At 35.8% G+C, this 27096-nt stretch overlaps 1 protein-coding gene across 1 annotated transcript in view; it reads left to right on the forward strand.

Moving 5' to 3' along the window:
- The first annotated feature begins 1438 nt into the window (after positions 1 to 1438).
- The window catches only part of LOC132564367 (major facilitator superfamily domain-containing protein 4A-like), a 52425-nt gene continuing 26767 nt past the window's right edge, over positions 1439 to 27096 (forward strand). The window contains exon 1 of the mRNA XM_060229020.1: positions 1439 to 2731. Coding sequence (XP_060085003.1) covers positions 2394 to 2731 — 338 coding nt within the window. The 5' untranslated portion in view covers positions 1439 to 2393. The remainder of the gene's footprint in view (positions 2732 to 27096) is intronic.

Below are 27096 nucleotides of genomic sequence, written 5' to 3' on the forward strand. Positions count from 1 at the left end.
ACGGGGGTTTTCCTGATCTTTTCCTTTCTTTCCTAAACTGGTCTATCATTTGCTTGGATTTCCACTCTTGTGTTCATGACATCCGCCCTCATATGACCCCGGCTGTTGGGAGGACGTTAAAAACAAAGACAACTTGTAATCTCTCTCAGAACCCTAATGCGAAGGGAAGACCATCCATTTGGATCAAGACCTCTGACCTTTATATTTCTAGGGATCGAATACTACCTTTGGCCTCTGTTAGATATCGTAGATTTGTAACTGTATTAGTTGGTAGAGCTAGACTTCGGTTTCAAGACCTTGGTGAGAAGAAGGATAGCGTAGGATTAAGGTTCTGGGTTTTTCTATCACACTTGTATTTTGCAGAGTTTTAGCGTTATTTACCAATACAGCAATAAATCTGCCAAATGCTTCTTTTTAACACTTTGAAATATCAATTTTTTGGGCTGACTTTCTGACGATATCAACGAAAACACCTTAGCGATCTTTTTACTTTAGTTTATAACCTTTATTACTGTTTTACAGTCCAACTATAATAAACTGTAGATATTAGAATGACAACGAAATATGATTCCGACTGAAATCTGTATACCCTGAGGCACTCGTCAAGGTTTAGTCTATATTCATAACCTTGACGTTATTTTGAAATTCCACCAGACGGATTTTTTTGTTTTTCTTCGGATTAAAGGGTTAGCACAAAACCCCATCTGTAGGTTAACGTCGATATTGACAAATTTTGATGTCGCCTCTTACCATCTATGCCCCAAACACCACTGAAAAATCCGAGTTGAATGAAGCAGCTGTGTGACGTAAATTTATTTCTTTCCTAATCTGTATGAAAATATGCTATTCGCTTCTGTATCAACTGTACAATTCTGAGATATTTAAAATCATCTAAAGCAGTCTTACACTCCTCAAGCATCCATGGATTTCTCCTGTCTTGTCAACTATATTTGGAATGCCAATTAATATGATGACGTCATATGCCCTCAATCACAAAAAAGTGTCCGTCTGACACTTCTTACAGGGTTTTTTGTTATTAAAGGTTCAGAATTAATTTATTTTTTTATGACCAACACGCAAAAGACTGACTAGTCTTAAACCTCTAGTCTTAAACGAAAATACTCAAAAGTTATAACAAATATTCAGAATCAATCGGTTTGATAATATAAATGCGTGTGTCTATGTTGTAAGAGAATGTTAACATGCGTCCTGACAACCATTGATTGTGACCTTGACGAAAGTTTACACAATGACAAGACTTTCCCCTATCATTTGTGTGGCAGTTTTCCAGCGTACAGATCAAAATACATTTACCTATCACCTAAGTAGTTAGTCATAATGAAAAGTCATGACTCGGTAGACTTAACGACGCTCAGAGGACTCCTAAGTTAAATTTTGTCGATTAAGAAGAAATATTTAGTCTTCTTAAAACATCCTAGCGCCTGTTGACATGGTCGATATCCAGGCTGTAATCTATCTGTTATATACAAACACAACATCTGTATTCGATCTCCCGAATATGCTTGCAGTCGGCAACATTATCAACATTTGTACTAGCTTGCACGCATTCAATGGGATGATTCGACACGTACTAGAGAGACAATATAATCATCTCTTTGAGGTACACGTGCTTTAAGGAAACATCGCACTTCAATGACTAAAAATATTCGCGGGTGTTGAATGACGGACGCTTATCCTGGATCATAAGGCAAATTTGTCCCTGGAGTCAGTCAATTTCGAAAACGCGGGAATTGTTGCTATATAATTAGCTAATACGGAGACTGCGATGTGTAGTAGGATACTTAATGAAAGTTTATGAATTATGTACACATGGTTGTAAGGTGAGCATACACACTAGAACGGCCGTGCATCGCTGAAGCATACAGTAGCAGGCACTATCGATCTTTTGCTCCGTGCCATCTTCACGCTAGCCTGACTCGAGTTAGTCTGGCCAGCTTACTGTTTGTGTATTGACGCGAGAACGAAAGAACGCGTTGTCCGGTGGTTGATTCGGTCCTGACACAGAAGATGGCATACCTCAATTAGTGATGTCCTACCGTTAATTTCCTTTTGGACTTGGAACACACTTTTGTAGCGGTGTTGTAGGTATTTACAACACACCACGGATATTACAGTGCTGTTACAGGTGTTGGGACATGTACAGGTATTTTAAGCGACGAACAATGCATTATTGAAGTTTTAAAAAAATACAACAGAGAGTTACTTTTGTACTTTTGATAATTGCTGTTTTACATATTTTGACGAGAAATAATTAGGCAATGTTTGACAGATGAATGACACGCTATTGTCTCGTCTCCCGTTTGTTTTCAACGTAGCTAGTACACAATTTAATGGCGAGAATACCAATTTAGGAATTTGATAGTTCGGTCAGCATGTCCGAAATGGAGGATAGGGCGGACATAATTCAGAGAGTATCTGTCCAGGACAAGGACAAACGGAATGGTGTCCCACCAGAAGTTCCTCCTTTGTGGGTCCCAGAGGAAAGGGACAAAATTAGATTCTGGGACTTATTCAAGGAGAACTGGATTTCCGTTGTAACCGATTGCCTAGTTTTTGGAAGTTTTGGAATGGGCGTGGCATTTCTGGGACCCACACTCTTCGATTTGGGATGCCAAACAAAATCAGATCTTAAAGAGATGAATTGGGTGTTTTTTGTTCAACTTCTAATGACATTAGTGGGATCTATTTCGGCTGGATGTTTGGCTGACAGGTAAGTGTTTCGATCTTCACGGTTCATGTATTTCAGCTGTGTATACTGTTTGTATTTACCAGTAAAACACCCTAAAATATTGAACGTCGGTAAAACTGCGCAGGAAAAAGGCTATGCGACAATTTAAGATAAATATCGAAGTCGATTTGGTTTTTTAAAAGGTATTCAAATTTTCGTAGGCGAAAATCATTCAGTTGGAACTTAACAAGTAGAGTAAATATATTTGTGTATCGATAGGCAGAAATAATCTCAATAGCATGCATATTTGCTTAAAAATTAAAATACCTTGTATCAATAAGTAGTTTGTGTGTCAGTTAGAGAACGATTATGTTAAGTCAAGTATGACTTCAAAAATATAGTAAAGGAATTATGAAAGGCTACTAGCTAAAACACTAAGTTTGTAACCATATGCAAAAAAACTCAACTGAATATCGGGATGTAAACATACATATAGGACTTGTTGATGTTTTACCTGTAATGATGAGTGACTGATATATACCTGTAGACTGATGAGTGACTGATATATACATGTAGACAGTGACTGATATATACATGTAGACTGATGAGTGACATATACATGTAGACTGATGGGTGACTGATATATACATGAAGACTGATGAGTGACTGACATATACGTGTAGACTGATGTGTGACTGATATATACATGTAGACTGATGAGGGACTGATGTAGACTGATGTGTGACTGATATATACATGTAGACTGATGAGTGACTGATATATACATGTAGACTGATGAGTGACAGATATATATATATATATATATATGTGTAGACTGATGAGTGACTGGTATATACATGTAGACTGATGAGTGACTGATATATACATGTAGACTGATGAGTGACTGATATATACATATAGACTGATGAGGGACTGATGTAGACATGTAGACTGATGAGTGACTGACATATACATGTAGACTGATGAGTGACTGACATATACATGTAGACTGATGTGTGACTGATATATACATGTAGACTGATGAGGGACTGATGTAGACTGATGAGTGACTGATATATATATATGTGTAGACTGATGAGTGACTGATATATACATGTGGAATGATGAGTGACTGATATATACATGTAGACTGATGAGTGACAGATATATATATATATATATATATGTGTGTAGACTGATGAGTGACTGGTATATACATGTAGACTGATGAGTGACTGATATAGACATGTAGACTGATGAGTGACTGATATATACATGTGTGACTAATGAGTGACTGATATGTACATGTAGACTGATGAGTGACTGATATATACATATAGACTGATGAGTGACTGATATATACATGTAGACAGTGACTGATATATACATGTAGACTGATGAGTGACATATACATGTAGACTGATGAGTGACTGATATATACATGAAGACTGATGAGTGACTGACATATACATGTAGACTGATGAGTGACTGACATATACGTGTAGACTGATGTGTGACTGGTATATACATGTGGAATGATGAGTGACTGATATATACATGTAGACTGATGAGTGACAGATATATATATATATGTGTAGACTGATGAGTGACTGGTATATACAATGTAGACTGATGAGTGACTGATATATATATATGTGTAGACTGATGAGTGACTGATATATACATGTGGAATGATGAGTGACTGATATATACATGTAGACTGATGAGTGACTGATATATACATATAGACTGATGAGTGACTGGTATATACATGTAGACTGATGAGTGACTGATATATATACATGTAGACTGATGAGTGACTGATATACACATGTAGACTGATGAGTGACTGATATATATACATGTAAACTGATGAGTTAATTTTAACATATTATACGTCTTGGTGTACTGATCATTAAGGGGATCTACCATATCAAACGTCTTTCAAAACATCTCGGAAATCAGTTTTAAATGTCGTTCTAACCATTTGTTACGGCGGTGTTAGAAAAATATCTTTCTGGTAATTTAACTTAATATCTCTTTTGAAATTAAAACGGATCTGAAATAATTATGGAGAAACTAGAACATCAGACTTACATTAGTCGGTAAAGGGATAAATCTGAGCGACTTGACACATTTGAGTCACACATTACATCTAAGTGACTTGACACATTAAAGACACGCAACATATATGAGTACGTTAACTCATTAGAGTAACACGACATATCTGAGTGACTTGACACATCAGAGAGACACGACACAGTCTTTTCATCACAATACGCTTATCTCCACGTTGTGTGTTACCTAGTCGGTGTCATCGAAACGATTAAGACTCTGTATGTAAACTAGTCATTGATATGCTTAATCTTGTATATAAGAATACAGTTTCAAGAACTCTTCTGTACGTCACCTAGTCAGGGTCCCCGACATTTTAATTCCAAGTTATGTGACATAGTCAAATTCACGTGACTTCGTCAATGTCATCGACATGCTTAACTTTATCGTACTTGGCGTAGCCACTGTCTTCAACAGGCTTAAATGTACTGAACGCGACCTAATCAGTGTCAGAGACAAGCTTACATGTCCTGCACGTGAGCTGCAGTAGTCAATGTCATCAAAAACCTTAAAAATAAGAAATTCTGCCTCAACGTCTCTGATATTTTACCCCCTCCATTGTTTTATTTTCATATCTCAAATGGATGTTTGAGAATAGCTCAGCACCATTACATCATACAGCAGAGGTGAAGTGAGTCATGTTTACATACATTTCTATTTCATTAATTCAGCTACATTGTCTATTACAATTTCAATAAATAATCTTGAAATCGATATGGACACATGCGTATGTATACAACAGACATGCTTTAATTTATTATATAAATGATTCTAGTACCTTAGCAGTAACGTCAGTTTAGCTTGGAAACGGTAAATGAATTTATCTTTTGTCGTATAAAACAGCTAGGTTTCCTGCGTCAGAACGTCACTATTTCAAATTAATGTCAAATGTTTTCTATTAATCATACATCATACACAGATACGTTCCGCCATCAATATTTCAAAATTCACGTCCATTGCAGATAATAGATATTTCTCAGTTTTTCCTGTTCAGCTTGATTGAGAAAAATAGGCTATTTTCTAATACACAACCTACAGGCATTGACCACTAATGGGTTGAAACAAGAAAATCTCGTTTTACTCGTTTCTAGAGTGAAATTGGAATTTCTAATTTTCTTTCCGTGCGTGAAATCGATATTTATTGAAAATTACCTACAGGCAGATGGTGGTGACGTTCGTACATGTATATTGTGAGTCACACTGGGGACTAGCTTTTTCGAAATCCTATTACAGCGATCTTTTATCATTTCCTTTATTAAAACATATTTTCCGAGTAATCTCAATGTCATAAAAGCGAGCGCATCGAGCGCTTTATGGTATTGTGTGTGGTAAATCAAAACCAACGAGCTGCCCATACGATCAACTTCAAACGGAAGTGTGGTTGGTACTTCATTACCCACAATACATTTCCCACAGCACGCAAAGAGAACTGTCGGACACGTTGAATGGATTAAAACATACCTTGACCAACAAAATATGCTTTCATATGGAAATAAAATCCATTGATAGGTTGAAACGCATGCTCCCAAAACTCGTGGAAGATTTTAACCATTCAAATTAAGGACCACTTCTGTTCTCCGGTGCACCTGATTTCCGGTTTAGGACTCTTGCACGGAAACAGCCGAAAGGTCCCGATTACGCTTGAAACCTGCAAGGTTATTTGCACTACCTGCAATATTTGAACGTACTTACGATATTTATTTGAATATTATTATGATTATGCATTTAAAGACCTATATAGCATTATAATGGGATAACTTTTGGTGTTAGGAAAGTTTTTGCTATGTTTTCAAAAAAGGCAATTTATATAATGTTGGAAACTTTATAAATACTTCTTTTGATATATTTATGAAAAAAATATAACAGTTATACTGATCCTTTAAAACGAAATAGAATAATCTCTGTTTAAAATTTTATTTCAAGCTTTTGATCTAAGCGCGCGAGGGGTTTTACTTGGTTAGAAAACCGGAGAAAATCCATATCCGATCAGGAAATCGAACCCCGGACGGCTAGATCATTGCGCCACCCAACAGCGTTACACAGTGGTACATGCGGATGTGTCAGAGTGTGTGTATTGTTTTAAAAGTTAACAAACAAAAATACTACTTCAGTGAAACCATAAATCGGGCCGATCAAAATTCCATCTTGTTAGTCAACTGGCGCTCGTTTTTCGGCACTGTCTTTTTCATATTAAACTCTTTTTACACTAGCCGAAAGTTAATGGTTATTAAGGCATCAACATTTAGAAACAAACATGGTTTGATCTATACGTACAGAGCTTTTAAGACGCATTTTGCCCGAGATTGGCTGGAAGAAAAACTATAAGCTATTAGACTGACTTGGAATTAGTTTCTGGGTATCTTTTTCATTCTAATGTTTCAAATTAATATCTTTAATCATGAAAATATGGTGGTTGAGAGAGGACGCCGGGGATTTCGGTGCCTGAGTGTGCTATACGTTTCCCGTGTGATCGTATTTCGTTTACAAATGAAAATGTCGTTTCCTAGCAACGTTTAGGAGTAACACATAACGACGAATATACATGGAAGTAGGCTAGCTTTCCTGATACTTAATTACAAATAGTGTCATTTACAATGATAAAGCGTCTTTAACAGTGATAAAGTGTCGTTAATAGTGATTAAGTGATGTTAACTGTTTAAACTGATAAAGCGTTGTTGATAGTGATAACGCGTTGTTGATAGTGATAAAGCGTTGTTGATAGTGATAAAGCGTTGTTGACAGTGATAAAGCGTTGTTGACAGTGATAAAGTGTTGCTGATAGTGGTTAAGTGTCGTTGACAGTTACAAAGCTTTGTAAAAAGTGTTAAGTGTCGGAAACATTCATAAAGTGTCGTTTACTGTGATGTAGTGTTAAAATCAGTGATAAAGTGTCGTTTACTGTGATGTTGTGTTATTATCAGTGATAAAGTGTCGTTTACTGTGATAAAGTGTCGTTAACAGTGGTTGTGTCGTTAACAGTGATAAAGTGTCGTTAACAGTGATAAAGTTTTATTAACAGTGATGAAGTGTCGTAAACAGTGATAAAGTGTCGTTAACAGTGATAAAGTGTCGTTAACAGTGATGAAGTGTCGGAAACAGTGATAAAGTGTCGTTAACAGTGATAAAGTGTCGTTAACAGTGATAAAGTGTCGTTAACAGTGGTTGTGTCGTTAACAGTGATAAAGTGTCGTTAACAGTGGTTAAATGTCATTAACAATGATAAAGTGTCGTTAACAGTGATGAAGTGTCGTTAACAGTGATAAAGTGTCGTTAACAGTGTTAAAGTGTCGTTAACAGTGGTTGTGTCGTTAACTGTGATAAAGTGTCATTAACAGTGATAAAGTGTCATTAACAATGATAAAGTGTTTTTGACAATGATAAAATGTCGTCCCTCTGCATTATTTACACCTTGAAATTAACAATAAAAACACAAAGCTGTGATACATAAAATTGAATCAGCTGGTCAAGCTGTGTATTCGAAGCGTATTCGTCTTTCACCTAGGCGACCGGGTTCGATTCCCCAATCGGCAGTAAAAATGGGTTAGTCATCTGCCCTACAATATAAGATTTCGCGGGTACTCTTTTTTTATCTGGACTAACAAGTGTGACTAATGAAATTGAAACATTATCAAAATCGACACAATGAACACGATGTTTTGTTATCGAATCACAATACCCGATCCTCTACAAGTACACTAGAATTTGTTTTCAGAATGTCTGAAAATTGGCCTTAAAGGTCCAATGTACACCAGTATCGGTCTGTTGTACAGTTTCTCCCCAGGTTGCGTGGTGTTGACGTTTGGAAACGACAGCTATTGTTATGTGAAGAAAGAAACCTTTCCGAAGTCAATACAAGCACCACATTGCCTTCTCGAATACCAACGAAATCATTAAGTGATTGAGTTGAATATCGGAGAGAATCTGTCTAACAGTAACTGGAGGCGGTGTCAGTGTCTTGCTCTGATTTACATGGATCAGCGTGTTGTTTTTCTCGTATATTCGCTGTATCATTACAAATCAAGTCATACTTATTCCCTCGTTATTTCAGAAATGAATCAGTTTCTTGATTTTATGGTTTCGGAATTAATTAGTGTAATTTTAAAGTGATAATTGTAGCGATGTTATGGAATTCTACTCAAAAGATACACAGTTGGTTTTATCATACGTCAAACTAAATCAAATTCATTTATGTGTCGATTTCTTTCCTATGACGTCATTTTTATTTCGAACGAAAACGAATTTAATGAGTGTGCGGCGTTTTCTCGCCGTGCTGAATATACAATGAATGGAATTAACAACTCAAGATGGCTGACTTTGACAGAATATTTCAGTCTGATATTGAAATAGCGATTGTTATTCTTATAAAGATAAGTGGGAGTCGTTTTGCATGTGGCAGTATATTTGGGAAGCATTATATTCACAAAAAGCACAAACACAAAACGCTGTTTTACATATTTGATTCGTTAACGATTTGTGATTAGAGAGAGAACACAGACATTATCGTACTGTAAGGGGACCCTCTATATCTCCCTAACTTATTTAAATATATGACAGTCTTCCTAATTTAAGTCACTTTCACTAAATTGGTTTACCACATAACAACAATTTTGAGAATCTATCTGTCGTCTAACCTGCCATTTTACAATTAGACAAAACTAATTAGGTGTAAGGAACCCGTAACTTCAAAATTTTTATGATTTATGCTGGTGAACACAATGCCTTGTGCACATCAATTCCATCCGAACACTTTACTAAAATTATGGATTTAAGGAATATACCAGGTTTTATTTAAACACAGTGTACCTTTGTAAATAACAAATTTTGGGAATTTTCTCCATACAACGTGCAATGTAGTCTCTGAGCAAGCTGAGAAAACTTGCATATGTATGTGTATATATATATATCACTAATTGACAAATTAACAAGTCACCGTGTGCGAAAGAATGTGTTATCAATAATTTACTGAGATGTAGCTTCGGATGTCTGGCAGCAGCCTGTACACGTGCTTGTATCTGCTTTGTTTAGGATGTGCAGATCTCAAGTACTCGTGTGCAAAATAAAGTCCTCTGGGAACAGGTTACAGTTCACATTCTCTACCGTGGCACGACGGTACACCAGACATGCAACAGCATCCTGATACACGTGTTGGCAACAGCACAAGTGTAAACGCAAAATCACAATAACATATTAGCTACATATGTTGTTAATCATTCCGTTTCACGAAAAAATGGCTGACTTCCGGCTCTTTAGATAAGTCAAAGTTCTCGGTGTAATGTTATGCGCGATAGGTAAATACTTTTTTTTCAGCTGATTACCCTGGGTTATGTTGTAGAAATGGATGTCTGTTTATACTAACAGTACTCATTGGCTTAACGGAAGTTGAACGACATCTTGTAAAATGGGTTAAAAAGTCCGAAAAAAAAAAAAAAAATCGAACTCATTATGATATTGTCCCAAAAAATGCAGAATTAATCAACGCCATTCCTCAAGGCGAACACTTGATATTGACGTAATATCAATAAACAAACGTTGTTACGATGTTATATATCCATACTGATCACACTCCTTGTTAACGCTAGGAATCTTCCATAAACCAAACAATGTGAAGATAATATTATCAATACATGTTGGAAAATAATGAAATTAATTAGAGAAAAACTATCTAATCCTGCTATTCCTGTGTTCACATTATGACAGCAGTGACGTCAATAATGACCCATTTTTGTGTATCCTTTTTTACTTGTATTTCTTGGTGGTGACGTGTATAATTTGGTTACAAAGAAAACGAATTATCTTTGCCGTGCGGAATTCCGGAAACAAAAATTGTCCTTCAAGTACGCATTTCATTATTTGGTGTTGAGAGTCTGCCCTGTCGAGCAGGGTTATGTACTGTTGTAATACTATAACATGAATGTCATACTTCGTGTGCAGGTTATGACATTTCAGTGTGATGGTATTATTGGCGCCCTTGTTATCTGTGTAATGTGGCCGGGTGGAGTGTCATACCGTCATGTGCAGGTCATGCCATTTCAGTTTGATGGTAGTACTTGCGCTCTTGTTGCCTGTTTAATGTGACCAGGTGCAGTGTCATGCGACCGTGTCCAGTTTATGACATTTCAGTATAATATTACCCTTGTTGGCAGTATAATATGACCAAGTTCTTCTGTCGTACATAGGTTAAGACGGTACTAATGTTGCTCTTGATTGGTGTCGCCGTTTGAAGACACCGTCATCATTTGACCAGGGCTAGCGCGAGTACTTATACTACGTATCCATAAACAAGCAAGCCTTGATGCTGACTCGAACCGAACCAAAATCTGCTGTAGATATAACACTATGTTTGCAAATTAACCCTATCAGGTCTTATCTATTACGATTTATGTGGCGTATTTTAGCACGTTGGCACACCAAATGCACAAAATTGCCTATAAAGTCTCGCTTGTATAACTGCAATAGAGACTTGGATGATATTGCGCCAACTTCCACTCCTTGATTCATCCCGAACGTGTTGGCTACGGAAGAGTAGCAGGAAGCGGTCAGATGGGTCCACTACAGTATAGCGCAGTTCATCGCTTTAGTATTCATTTTCATTCAATACCATATTCCCCGAGGACGGGTAGCAGAGCACGGCAGGAGATCGCTTCGTGACAACGGCATATGCATAATAGATGAACTTTCCGTACTGGAACAATACTCACCTTGGCTAAAATCATCATGAAGAACAAAATTATCCCAGGATGTTTATGGTCCGCTATCGGAATGTGTATTATCTATCTAAGCATTATGTTGTAGCACATTGTAATGTAGAAAAAGAGCAGCGTGCATATAGTATGTGACCGGAATTACAAAGACCGAACAGTAAAGCGTTAAAAGGTGTGACGTAACTGTAATTAAATAACACCATGGTAACGAATAGAAAACGTAACGTAGAGAAAGTGTGACGTAACTAGAATTACTTAACACCATGGTAACGAATAGAAAACGTAACGTAAAGAAAGTGTGACGTTACTGGAATTACTTAACACCATGATGTAGAAAACGTAACGTAGAGAAAGTGTGACGTAACTGGAATCACATAATACCATGGTGTAGAAAACGTAACGTAGAGAAAGTGTGACGTAACTGTAATTACATAACAACATGGTATAGAAAACGTAACGTAGAGAAAGTGTGACGTAACTGGAATTACATAACACCATGGTAACGAATAGAAAACGTAATGTAGAGAAAGTGTGACGTAACTAGAATTACATAATACCATGGTAACGAATAGAAAACGTAACGTAGAGAAAGTGTGACGTTACTGGAATTACATAACACCATGGTATAGAAAACGTAACGTAGAGAAAGTGTGACGTAACTGTAATTACATAACACCATGGTATAGAAAACGTAACGTAGAGAAAGAGTGACGTAACTGGAATTACATAATACCATGATGTAGAAAACGTAATGTAGAGAAAGTGTGACGTAACTAGAATTACATAACACCATGGTATAGAAAACGTAATGTAGAGAAAGTGTGACGTAACTAGAATTACATAACACCATGGTAACGAATAGAAAACGTAACGTAGAGAAAGTGTAACGTAACTAGAATTAGTTAACACCATGGTAACGAATAGAAAACGTAACGTAGAGAAAGTGTGACGTAACTAGAATTAGTTAACACCATGGTAACGAATAGAAAACGTAATGTAGGTAACACCAGAAAGTGTGACGTAACTAGAATTAGTTAACACCATGGTAACGAATAGAAAACGTAACGTAGAGAAAGTGTAACGTAACTAGAATTAGTTAACACCATGGTAACGAATAGAAAACGTAACGTAGAGAAAGTGTGACGTAACTAGAATTAGTTAACACCATGGTAACGAATAGAAAACGTAATGTAGAGAAAGTGTGACGTAACTAGAATTACATAACACCATGGTCGTGAATAGAAAACGTAACGTAGAGAAAGTGTAACGTAACTAGAATTAGTTAACACCATGGTAACGAATAGAAAACGTAATGTAGAGAAAGTGTGACGTAACTGGAATTACATGACACCATGGTAACGAATAGAAAACGTAACGTAGAGAAAGTGTGACGTAACTAGAATTACATAACACCATGGTCGTGAATAGAAAACGTAACGTAGAGAAAGTGTGACGTAACTGGAATTACATAACACCATGGTAACGAATAGAAAACGTAACGTAGAGAAAGTGTGACGTTACTGGAATTACATAACACCATGGTAACGAATAGAAAACGTAATGTAGAGAAAGTGTGACGTTACTTGAATTACTTAACACCATGGTGTAGAAAACGTAACGTAGAGAAAGTGTGACGTAACTGTAATTACATAACACCATGGTATAGAAAACGTAACGTAGAGAAAGTGTGACGTAACTAGAATTAGTTAACACCATGGTAACGAATAGAAAACGTAATGTAGAGAAAGTGTGACGTAACTGGCATTACATAACACCATGGTCACGAATAGAAAACGTAACGTAGAGAAAGTGTGACGTTACTGGAATTACATAACACCATGGTATAGAAAACGTAACGTAGAGAAAGTGTGACGTTACTTGAATTACTTAACACCATGGTAACGAATAGAAAACGTAACGTAGAGAAAGTGTGACGTTACTGGAATTACATAACACCATGGTATAGAAAACGTAATGTAGAGAAAGTGTGACGTAACTGGAATTACATAACACCATGGTAACGAATAGAAACCGTAACGTAGAGAAAGTGTGACGTAACTGGAATTACATAACACCATGGTAACGAATAGAAAACGTATCGTAGAGAAAGTGTGACGTAATATTTCACTAATATTATATAAAACAATGTTAACGTAGAAAAAAGTACGGTCATACGTTGTTTACCATAGTAACGAAGAGAGAAAAGATGGCGTTATATACCACTAACAAATGTGTTTTATTGACGTAATACACGTGTATAGTTGTATTTGGGTCGAAATAGTGCGACCTACCGTTAATTTAGTTATGTTACGGATATCAATGTCATGGCAACACAGATAAAATACATTGTAGTGTCTCATCAATATTTCCCAACTCCTCTCGATAAATTATGTTTTTTATATCTTGTTTGTCACGACGTGTTCAATAGGACAATAATCTGACCGGGATGTCGGAGTTATCAAATCAATATCACGTCAAATAATACCCTAACGTTCCAATAACAAAATTAAAAAAAAAACACAGGTCTCGCTCCACATAATTTATATGGATATTTTTTAATCTATATTTACATATGTGGCGGACGGATCTAATTTATATTTTATACATATTAGTTCATTACTGATTTTTTTTTCACAGTTAGAGAGAACAAGTTCCGCGAGGTTGTTAAATTCTCTGATCAAACTTCAGTTTTGAAAAGATCCTTTTTTAAGTTGGCCAAAAAATATTTATCTTTTAATTGCTAAAGTTCTATCAGTTTCCTGGTGTAGCCTACAGGCTTGTAGCGTTGGTGACATTACCCTAGAGACAAGCCCGTAATTAACTTCGTCTGTAACAGCAAAACTCATCTTGATACAACTACAAAGAAAAACATTTTAATGATCACGGGGTGACTTTGTAGTCGTTCAATCCCTAACGCAATAGTCAGGTAACTTTACCGGCAGCACGCCGACATTTTGTGTTAAGAATTGAAAGGCTGAGGACTACCACAATTAATTAAGTCCTTTTGGAAGCACACGGTACAATACCATTGCCTTAGGGATCACAAACCGTGTGTATGATTCAAAGTAAAACCCATCATTAGTTTCATATCCATACTGGAACTTACCACTTTTGTTTGGTTTAAATCGATATTTTTTACTTTATAAACACATTTTTTTTGAAATTGTTATAAAATGTTGAAAAAAAAAATGAAAAAGAAAAAACAATGAAGAAGTATTAGTGTAACAAACAAAACTACATTATAAAACTTTCGCTCTTCGAGGACTTTTTCAGCGATGTCGGGACCGAAAAATCCAAAGTGGAAGAAGGGAATAAGCCTTGTTTGTTCTTTACATTTGTTTTTAATCATTCTTAAGTATTACTCGTTTCATTTGTTTTTTCTTCTCGTTCAGTGATGGGAATGTCTTAATAAGTTTCGTTCAACTCTCAACTGATATGTGTTGCAATAAACAGCCCGAGAAAAAAAGCTTATGTCATGAATTCGACGGAAGATAATGATGTAATACGTTATCATTAGGATGATTCACCTCTTGGTAGATTTATTTTTATGTGTAAAGAGGTTTGAATTACTTTGAATGTCATTTTTGTTTTTGAAATGTGTCTGTTCCTTTTTTTTTTTTTTTTTTTTTGCAAATTCTTCGAGGAATTTTGAATGTTTCTCATAACTGGTAGTTTTGGAATATATAACACACATATCGATAGTTTTTAATACTGTACATTTGGAAACATATTGCTCAGAGACTTATATCCCCGTTGAACTGAATTCTTGCCGCTTTTGTGTGTATGAGATTACCTCGAAAAACGACAATGGCGATCTGGAGCTCTATCGTGAATGGTGATATTGTCTGCCCAAGGGAAAACAAATAACATTGATAAATGACCCGAGCAATGAGAACTATATTTGATGGCTGAATTGTCTACAACAGTAAGATAGACTGGGAATGATAGATAAGTATCTATATTATCTGCACTCTCTGTGATAAAGGTATTTTTTTATTAGGAGAAACGGAAGTGCCTCTCGAGACCCCAACCCTTGAAATGAACGTGTTAGACAGGACACGTCGATATCTAACATACATAATTTGGCCATAGATATACTTTTTGGGAGTATTAAAAGCTGAATAGTAATACTTTTTATCCTGCAACTGGCGCTGCCATTGTCGGAATACACCTGCCACAGACATATAGCTTTGCTGTATTCGACAGTGACGGAAAAGAGCTGTGTTTTAGCACGTGCTGTAATTCCATAGAATTGCTCTCTGAATTTACTTAAGTATTACTTTTAGAAATATGAATAGTTGTTGAAATAAGCGGTCTTATATGTTATAATGAACATGTTGATGTATGAAAATTAATAAAATCGCTCTTATATCCGATAAAGTTTGGAACTATGTTTCCGCGCGGAGCAATTAGTTTGGCGTTCGCCATCAGGCAAAATTTAGCGTAACGTCAACGTCAGGTGAACACAGATTGAACAACAAAACGGTTTAAGTGTCAGTAGTGTGATTTTCAATCAGTGTTGCTGAATAAATAGAATGCAGATCAGAGACTTATTTTGGCGAGGGTGAAGAAAGACAAAAGCGGCGCGCCACTCTTGTCTTCCTATTCCGAGCTCTATTCTCCCATTATCCCTATTTATCCTGAAACTGGCAGTCGACCACATGTGTTTTAGCTGTATTCGGCAGTGACAGAAAACAGCTCTTTTGACGTCCGTTATCGGGCAAACTTCAGCGTAACGGCAACGTCACGTGACCACAGATGTGTTAACAAAACGGTTAGCGTGTCAATAGTACAACGTTCAAGCAATTTTGCAGGATAAATAGAATACATGGTCAGTGTCTTAAAATGTATGTTACATTTTGGCTTGGGGACAAAAAGACAAAAGTGGCGAGCCGAGACGGGCCCGCCACTTTGGCCTTTCTTCACCCTCGCCAAAATACAGCTGATATTTTATTCCTGACCAGTACAGGAGCAGGAAAGATATTTTATGCATGGATGCATACATATTTATTTTTGTAGGACCCTGTAGGGACGATGCATTATCTCGATATTGGCCCGCTCCAGAACTTCACTGTTTGTGTTTCACAAGGGGGACACTAAAAAGACCTAACATCAGCTACGATATCTTTTAACATTTATTTCCAATATATCTCTGTTGGTGTTCTCCCTTGACAGTCTCGTATTCTAAACAGATGTTGAGCGAACAATTTAAAACTTCACTTGTCTTTTTCGTTCAACTGTAACGACGTGTCAAGTTCTGAATATCTAGACAAGTAGAGATAGAGTTGATTTAAAGTTATCTCAAGAAGTCCTGTTACGGTACTGTAGTGTGACCTAGAATTCTGGATGGCAAAACTATGTCACCCTAACAACTTCCCCTTTTTATAAAGTTTGAGTAACTGAATCACTGGTTTACATCAAGATAACCGTGGTCAAGCTTCCGGGGTGTATCGTCGTGTGTCTTATTGTTTGTACACGACTTTCTGGGATATCTCAGCCAGGGGACAAACCCAAAGCCTCCCCCATAGGGTAAGCGCTAAAGACCAAACGTAAGGCAGTGTGAACGGAGACATTTGGGAAAATAGATCCAGACTCGCCTCTTTTGCTCATGCAACGGGTTAGCAGGAATTTTAATAAGTTTAAAAAAAATAAGCCACACACATGCAGCAGTCAAGTCGACCCAAAGGAAGCGGCGATGACTTTTGAAACTATCGACCTTAACTTGTGTAAAGACTAATGTCTCGGGTTGGTGAGAATAGATATGGTGTTATTCCGTGTAAGCAGCTGTTTTAACGGGTAATTTATACAATCCACGTTTACACTCTCTTTCGGTGATAAATTATGCAGGAAAGTGCATTAAGAAATGTCATGGAAAGACTTGTAACAGCAATACATCGAAAGACGAACTTCATAGAAGTGTTAATTTCTATTATACTTTCAGAAAACGCACGGAAGATGACTGCAGATAAACGTAACCTTCAAAATACGTTTATGACTGAAAATTCATTAGTATGAGGAAGTCTTTTTGCTTTCTTTTCTTTATATTTTTCAAAGTAGCACCAGTAAAATGTAAATAAATTCAATTAAAGCTTCATCTTAGGATAATAACTTACCTGTAAATTTGTGTACGAAGGCTATTAATCTACCGTAATGCATTACACAAATACATAGAAATTCCGTTACAACATAGCATTAGTCCTGGTTTCGTAACCTTCATGTACGTTGTGAATATGAAGGATTGGACTTAATGTTCGAGATAGCACAGTTTCCTTTAAAAACGACAACTGATCGTGGAGGACAAGTTATCTATACATGGCTTCATTAGATGCCTGTTGATAAAGATTCTTAACAAATCTTTGTTATTTTTTCTGATTGTGAAATACTGACGTTGTGTTTGTTAGTACGTTATGTGGTGTCGCTGCCCCAGTTCTTATTTAGAGAACATGCAATTACATGCTTTGACTAACATATTGTTGTCGATCAAGCAGAAATTACATATTTCTATAGAACAACACTGACATTATTAGCATGAAGCTATTTCAAACAGAATTAATATAAAAGTTGTAATTATCAAAGGATTCAAATTTTCCTTTTTTTAAAAAAAAATAAGTCGAATGTTTTCAATGTGATGCTTTAACTTTTAGTATCCAGGATTTCAGCGAAATAAAAAAAACTAGGCCAAGTGTACAGAATTTATGTTTGTGTTTTAATAAAGCTTCATGGATATAGGGACACATGTAAAAAAAATTTTATCTTTCTGTGAGATGCTTACGTTTTTTTTCTCTCTTTTTTCCTTTGTCATATTTTTCATAAGTCCAATAGATTTCGGGTCTGAGTTACGATTCTGTAGAAACTAAGTTTTCAGTGTTTGGTATAGATTTGGAAGGAAATGTCTGGAAGTGTTTAAAAAAGATATTGGAAATCCATAATTGAGGAAAAACTGAAACTAATTTGTCTTACTGAACGCTGTGCTATATCTATTGATAAACCACGTGGGATCATTATACATGTGTAGTAGAAAACGGTATGATTATTAATCACGGTAGGTAATGAAAAAAATTGGAAACTCATGTTGAAAGGGGAAAAACATTTCACGTACAAATTTGTAATTTACGTAGTACAAAATGTACTGAATTGCTATAGACTTTCTACCCCCACATTATAGACACGTGTTCTGCACGAGGTCCTGTTCTTGGTGTAGGTATCGTAACCATCACGCGGAAAATCCTTCAGATGTACATCTTTATTCAAAACTTAATGGAAAATTCATTTCATATTGCTATTTGCTTCACACCTTGCAATACAATCCATATAAAAAAATATTGCGGTTTTGATATCAATACTTATATATACAGATACAACAGCTTCTCGTGACATTGTGTCTGATAGTTAACGACAAACACGTGGAGACGGGAACAGTTGCCGTGTTTCAATAAACATTTCTTATATATAGCTTTATCAGAATATAGCATCTATCCATCTGTTGGTTAACCTTTAAAATTTATGTGATAAAGTTATATCGTGAAAAATTGGTCATTGTTACTGCAACAACGAAAACCGATAAAAAATCTGCGCCTTTGTAAATATCGATTAAAACCTCTTCAACATATGTGAACGGCACGTCACTTTTTATTTATTCAATAATATTCTACTAATGAATATTTTTATTAAAGCGATATGCCATTGATAATTTCTGTTACATAGGATACACCATATTAATAAAATGTGTAGTTTATGTAAGTATGTATAATTAACTGGAATCATGACTGCCATACGATGTACAGTTAACCGATAAAGCCATATGTTGACTGAAATCAAAAGGTTTTTATAGTTTTACAAACAAACGATATTTATATCGAAAAACCATATCTTTCTTTCATTTCAAAGAAAGAAATGTATAAATTACCATAAAAGGAGTCTGAACAAATCAGAAGTGTGTGTGGATTTGAATTTATCGATAAACAAAGTATACCTATTTGCGGGACACGTAATCAAATTTATGTAATAATAACTGACGCTGATGTCGTTGGTATCATCCCTGTCAATCTGGAGCGGCGAATAATATTTTTTCATTTAATCATCATGTACGTGTATAATATCGTTACAGCTTTTGAAATGCTAAAACGTTTCATATATATGAAATTAGCTATCAATGTAATGGGCAAAAGCTCAGAACTTTTTCATTCTTCTCCTAATAATAAAAGATTTGAGACATCTTTCGATAACGCCCACATCTTGGTTCCGTCTCTGCGACTCCTCGAGCTGTCGGGCATCGTTTAACCGGCAAACGTCGGTGTTCCGGCGACGTAATGTTCACATCGATTTGCATTTGTCCAAAATACTTTGCTGTTAAATAAAGAACAACGGATCGTACGTTTATGTATTGTCCAGTAACATCACACATTTGTTTCTGATCAAAGTCAGACAAGTAGTCTCCAAGAAAGAGAGAGAAAGAGAGAGATAGAGAGAAAAAAGTAGAATAAATTGAAATGAATTTTTAACCTGTTTTTGGTGCCGTGACCAGGATCTCCACATCTAGAATCAGTAAGTTATAAAGTTCAAGTCATAATACACTATTGCTGGCATGCCTTGTTGGTACCTGGAGGTATTGTAAGGTATTAAAAAGGAAAAAGAAGAGGAGAACAAACCCCAAAACCAGATGGATATGAAACTGTACCAGTTATAACTTGTATGACTGTAATCTACTTTATAAGTATTTGACATTTTCTGATTTAATTCTCAATGTGAAGATTATCAGAAATTGAATTCAACATCATCCCACCATCTTTTCTTTAAGCCCAACACAACAAAATCTGATGCTTAGTATAGTATTGCAAAATATTAGGTTTATCACTAAGCCAATAAGATTATCAAAGATCCGCTTCAGCGTCATTAGGTTTGTTTCAATAGCACTACACCAGTCAATATTAAATATTATGAATCAATATTGTTTGATTGCACATAGATTATGTCTAGCATTCACTGTGAGTAAATGAAAAATCTCAAATGAAATATGTTGTTTTAAAAAGGTGCACGTTTTTATGAGGCAACCTATGTGGGGTTTGTTAGCGATATAATTATTTCGTCCTTCACTGAGTTAAAACATTTATTGCAATAACATGAACATAAGATATTGAGCAATAAAAGCTGTTTGTATATTTCAATGTTTTATCTATCAGTAGACTTGTTCTACAGTATTCACACATTTATCTCCAGCTCTAAAGGACATTTTAATAATTTATCACTAAACTACTGTTCTGAACGATACTTTTTTATGATCGGAAACGTATATCAGCCGAAAGGACAACCCGAAATAATAAATAATATGTTTGATGGTACTGAAAAAAATAAAAATGTAAATGAAGTTGAGACAGTGAATGGTTCAAATATAGAACAGACTTTTTATTGTATATGTAACATTACTCGTCAAAAATATCCTGTATTATCATATTCTACTAAATCAAAATATCAAACGGAGTGAAGTTATTTATGACAGATAAAACAGTCGCCAGTAGACAACTCTAAAACTATCATGTTTACTAATACAACGCCCCGTGTGACTGATTTTCCTGATTTCGTCCTGTATCAATATCAGATATAACGTTAACTGTAAATTTCGGATAGTAAAGTACCCTTTTTTTGATATCAGATACATTACATCAGAGAGCTGTACAATAAATCTAGGTGCGAGACATATTAACTTGATACATAATACCAGACTGTAGAATGGAGTTGTTTGTCAGCAGTGAAGCACTTTTGAAATTGATATTTCTATTTCTAACTTATCTCTTTGATGATTAAACCTCTGAGTAAAAATGCAACTGGATATCAATAAAATGATAAACTCCGCCAGTTACTATCAACAAATTTTATCGCTTTGCTCGAGGTCAATTTGGAGATGTGACGGAATGAAAAATCAATATATCCCTATACTGGAGAGATAATCTAACAGATATTTACTCTGACAGTTTTGTACATGAAGTAATTACAGTTATTCTCGTTAACGAATGGCTGTTTTCTCTCGTAAACATATTTCTTAATTAACACAACACGATGTATTTCAGGATAAAAATCGAGCTTGTCACATGTCATTAAAACCGAAAAAAAATGTTTACTGAAAATATTTAGTAAATAGCTTTCGACCGTTCAGAGCTTTGACAATATTTACCTGGATCCAACAAATGTTGATTATCTTATTTGACTATATGGAGCCTTTGACAGTTAAACCGGAAATGATATATCTGGACGTTCGGAATACATTTTTGATTGACTCTATGAGACCTGTGAACCGGAAGTGAGATAGTTTGGGCTACTTTGATTGATTGTATGGAGCCTTTGAACCGGAAGTGAGATAGTAAAAATAATTTCATCGAACCCGATATGTGTACGTTGATGATAACTTTGGAGTTCGCTGTGATGTGCGCTTAATTCAATTTCTTATCCTCGTATGCATAGCTGGTGTCGCTGTCATATACAAATTGTTTAAATAGGGTTATCTTAATTTTGAAACGATGCTTATCATATCCCATTGAACTATTTATTTATTTGTTTTTTTCATTTTTTTTTGGGGGGGGTGCTTTTTTTGTTTGTTTTTTTTATTATTGTTTTTTGTTTTGTTTTTGTTCTTTTAGATCTTTCTTTTTAAACAACAAAATTTATCAATTCAACAACAAATATGAAACAATATACACTTACTAGCTTCGATCATCTTGTACGCATGAATGAAAGTGTTTCACGTGGAAAACACGTTATCAGACAGCTGACCTTGAACTTTTCACGTGCTATTTGAAAATCGAATCCCGATTGCCATGTTGAATGGTGAGTACGCTATCCATTTAGCCATGACTGACAACCCAGTCATATTGTTTTTATTTTGATTTTCGGTTGTGTATCCTATATTCGATTGGTTTTGTGTTTAAATAATAATGATAATAAACACCTAAAAAGATGAAAGAGTACAAACACGGAGAAATGATTTTTCCCATTCGTCTTTAAGTACCTCCTATCATTTCGTGGATGACCTGTTGTAAAACCTGACTAGGGAAGGACATAGAGAAGGACATAAGACTGACCAGAAGATCACGTGCCCTCTTTTGAAGGAATGACCTGTAAAGTACGTTTGTTAAAGTCCTACCAGAAGAGCACGTGCACTCTTGCAAAAGGCTAACTAGAAAAGACCGTGCACATATGTGAACACATTTGAAAGACTCATCCTCCATACTCCGGGAAATGACTCTTTGTTATTCTGTATTTCGTCCATTTCTTCCACTTCTCTTAAACGATTTGTGGAACAAAATTATCATGTTTCTTATAGAGCTCGACGTTAAGAACTTTTTTTATAGTTTAAACACCGATGTTTTTGTTATAAGAGGTTTTTTATAGTTTAAACACTCTACTCTGCCCGTAATCCATCGCATGTTATATGTACACACATGATTGGTTTCGAATGTCTTTCCTAATATGGCTTAAAATATTTTATGCAATATTCAGCAATATGACATATAGATATATACTATATGAGATAGGAGATCAAGCTTAAAGCTCATAATTCATTCTAATCAAATCTGAGAATGTGTGACTTCGGAAGTCTCTTTTTAAAGTTTGGAATGAGGCAGTTTTCCAGACGTTAAACATGAAAAAAAGTTACACTGAGTATTGAGAATATATATATATGCTTTCAAACACAACGAGAACGACCTTGACATTTACCTTCTCGCACGTTTGAGAGTTAAAAAAAGAAGAAGGGCGCTCTCTCGTTACTTATTTACACTATCCTGTTATTTCAAGGGAAGCATAACGTTTTCATACTAGGTATAAACTACCCTATGCCTATCTATCACGATAGTGGTTTAGAGACTAGTGTCCCGGAGAGTGTCCTAGGTGATGCATTAATCAGTTAAATCGGGACAGATGGTCTGGTCCTACGGTCATTGTTATCACGACAAAGCGATAAAAACTATTTCACCACACATATATCATTGATACAGTCAGATGCTGACTTTCCAATTTTATGTAGTCACGTGACTGATTGCACAATCAGAATTTCATCAAACGCTTTCCCAAAGGATTACAGACAATCGCTTTCTTCTTAACACTGTTAAGCATATTTCATTCGTAACTGTCTGTTTTTTGTAGCAGAACTAGCCTTTCAAAGTTCCTTCCCCTTCTGCTGTCGTCTGGAACAACCACAACCCCTAGGGTGCCCCTTTCCGCACACACTACACTACTCTAAACCATATGTTACATGTTGGTTCTAATTGATTTCTTTTGCTAATCTATACGTCGAAAAGAAAGCCAGATATCAGTCGTCTAGATTAAGATGAAACATGATTTAAATTCTCTGCAAATACGATGTAAAAACGAATTGCACTCCAGTATTAAAACCCTGAAAGTTCATAGTAAACCACAATACTTCGGATATTTTTCATTGATATTAAAATCTGTCATGCTGATTTTTTTTATTGGTATGAAATTGCTTACAGTGTATATTTCAGTCGGTCGTTTACATATGATCTGAAATACGAAATTCGAAGGAACCTTCCAACAGCTGATCCTTGCAAACTGAAGTTTCTTTCTTTTTAATGCATGTTTTAAATGCAATATTCCATCAATATATATAATACTAAAAAGGATAATGAAGACTCATAGGAGCTTTCCTTGAACCGCTCTCCCTTTTACTTTGGATTCCAGGCAAATTCAGTCTCTGAACGATATCATCGGAACAGACAAGGAGAGGTTACATATAACTATAACGTTAATAAGGATATAATGTCAGCGAAAAGATCACACTTTGGTCACAGACAGGAACGGATGAATATCCTACCGGACATTTGTGGTCAGAAGGTTTATATAACCTCTCTGAAACCCTGACAGAAGCAATCCATCATGGCGGCACTCCCCTGTCTTACATCAAATTACTCTGGTGACGATTTCGAAATGTGATTTATCTGACACAAGTTTATCGCTTATTCACTTCAATATTCCCTGCAAGCTACTCTACATAAGGTGATGATTTATTAGGTGTTCAACAGGCTTAAGACGTGATAATATGGCGCCAATTTGTAATAACCTTACTTTGGATGAGGTCTTTACTATTTTGGGGGGCATCGGTCAAATTTCGCCTTCAGTACAAAATTCTTACGTCTTGGTAAACAATTATCAAATTTCGTCTTCAGTACAAAGTGTTTACGTTTTGGTAAACAATTATCAAATTTCGCCTTCAGTACAAAGTGTTTACGTTTTGGTAAACAATTATTAAATTTCGCCTTCAGTGCAATGTTTTTAACGTTTTAATGGACAATGAAGAAAACAATGCTTTTTTTTTTTACGAAATATTCTGAGAAATTATATTGTGTTAAAAAGTTGTTCATCAAACAAGCACATGTCTTTTTATAGTCACTAGGACCGTTTTAGAGAACATACAATTGTTTCAATAAAGGAATGGCGGATGAGTTTCTTTATCAAATTCCACAAGTTTATGAAATTTCCAGCTATAATTTGCTTCCAAAGTAACGGGTTATTAAATTGTTATTTGTTTTATTAATTATTTGATTGCTATACGTGGAATAAATATTTTATTGTTGTCGCTAGATCAGGTCTCAATTCTATTTACGGTTATTAGTATTACAATCGTGCTACTAAATGCGATAGTTAAATATTTCACACGCTTTATGGATTGTTACAATTATCACCGTTTGATTACAGGATACTGTTAACTCACGGATTGTATCAATGTTGATGGTATTTAAACGATGTGAATTCTACTGAGGACGATAAAGATACGAATGCTTTTCTGCTGATGTTAATGACATCGAGGAGTGCCTTATTGATAACTAAAATCAATTTGATTGTAACTTAATAAAATTGGTAATTAAACTTATGGATGTTGTGAGTGGGCCATGCAATTGATTAAAGAATCGATATTTTAGACATGACTAGATCAATCACAGCCTAACATGAATAGGTGATAACATGAGACACACACGTGACAGGTGTGTGGAATTATTCTGTATGGTTATATGAGACAAACACGTGACGTGTGTGGAATTATTCTGTATGATAACATGAGACACACACGTGACAGGTGTGTGGAATTATTCCGTATGATAACATGAGACACACACGTGACAGGTGTGTGGAATTATTCTGTATGATAACATGAGACACAAATGTGACAGGTGTGTGGAATTATTCTGTTTGATAACACGAAATACACACGTGACAGGTGTGTGGAATTATTCTGTATGATAACATGAGACACATATTTGGCATATATGACAGAATATTCTGTATAGTAATGCGGAACACCAAGGTAGGTTCTAATATTCAATATGACAATGTGAGACATGCATGTGACAGGAGGTAATATTCTGTGATAATATGAGACGGACCCATGGCAGATAGTAATATTCTGTTTGATTATATGAGACACACCCGTTACAGGTGGTAATATACTGTGATAATATGAGACACACATGTGGCAGATGGTAATATTGATTGTGATAATATGAGACTAACCTGAGACATGTAGCGATACCACCGTATTTTTAACATGTAAAAAAATTGTATTTATAAAAAGTGTGAGACATACTGTGATAGAAATAAACACATAACCCCCATGAGAATCATCAACATCGGATGGAAAGTAATAGTTCCGGAGAACAGACGGAAGGACGCAGATGTAATACGCCATCATCTTGTTATCATTAAAACTAGTATATATGTTTCTACTCGGAAGGATTTACTGATGTGGGGCCCTATGGAGATTTATTAATTTGTCGAGATACAGAGGCGGGGAAACAATTAGATCCTATATCAGTTCGACATCAATCTCTCTTCTCTAGAGAATACACACTTCACGGCGGTACGGAGAGTAAAAAACGCGTTAGATTCGCGATGTTAGTAACTACAATTGGACCGGAGTAATGGAATCTCCAGAACAAAATGACATGATCTGGAGTGAACTTTAATAAAACTTGGTTAAAAAGGAAAATACTATCATCTTCAAAAATTTAAACCATGTTTCAATCCACGTCTTTTTGATATATTTTTTTGGTGTACTTTTATTGAAACAAATTTCGCACTTGTTAAAAAGTATCGATTTTCTATTCAGTTGTGTGTCTTTTCTATATTGAGTTAGTTTCAATTAGGTTTTAATGGAATCGAGTTGTGATGGAAAAGTAATTCGATTTCACTATATTGGGTTGCGTTTTGATATACTACTTTCTCACTCTGTAAGGAAAACATCACTCTATAGACACGTTCTGTAGGGAGGCCATCCGTCTCACTTTGTGAGGTAGACAACCTCGTCCTATTGTCACGTGCTGTAGGGAGGCCATCCCTCTCACTTTGTGAGGTAGACAACCTCGTCCTATTGTCACGTTCTGTAGGGAGGCCATCCCTCTCACTTTGTGAGGTAGACAACCTCGTCCTATTGTCACGTTCTGTAGGGAGGCCATCTCTCTCACTTTGTGAGATAGACAACCTCGTCCTATTGTCATGTTCTGTGGGGAGGTCATCTCTCTCACTTTGTGAGGTAGACAACCTCGTCCTATTGTCACGTTCTGTAGGGAGGTCATCTCTCTCGCTTTA

The sequence above is a fragment of the Ylistrum balloti genome, unplaced genomic scaffold (assembly GCF_031769215.1).
Source record: "Ylistrum balloti isolate Yb309-2 unplaced genomic scaffold, AGI_CSIRO_Ybal_v1 Utg372220, whole genome shotgun sequence".
In the NCBI taxonomy this organism is placed as follows: Eukaryota; Metazoa; Mollusca; class Bivalvia; order Pectinida; family Pectinidae; genus Ylistrum; species Ylistrum balloti.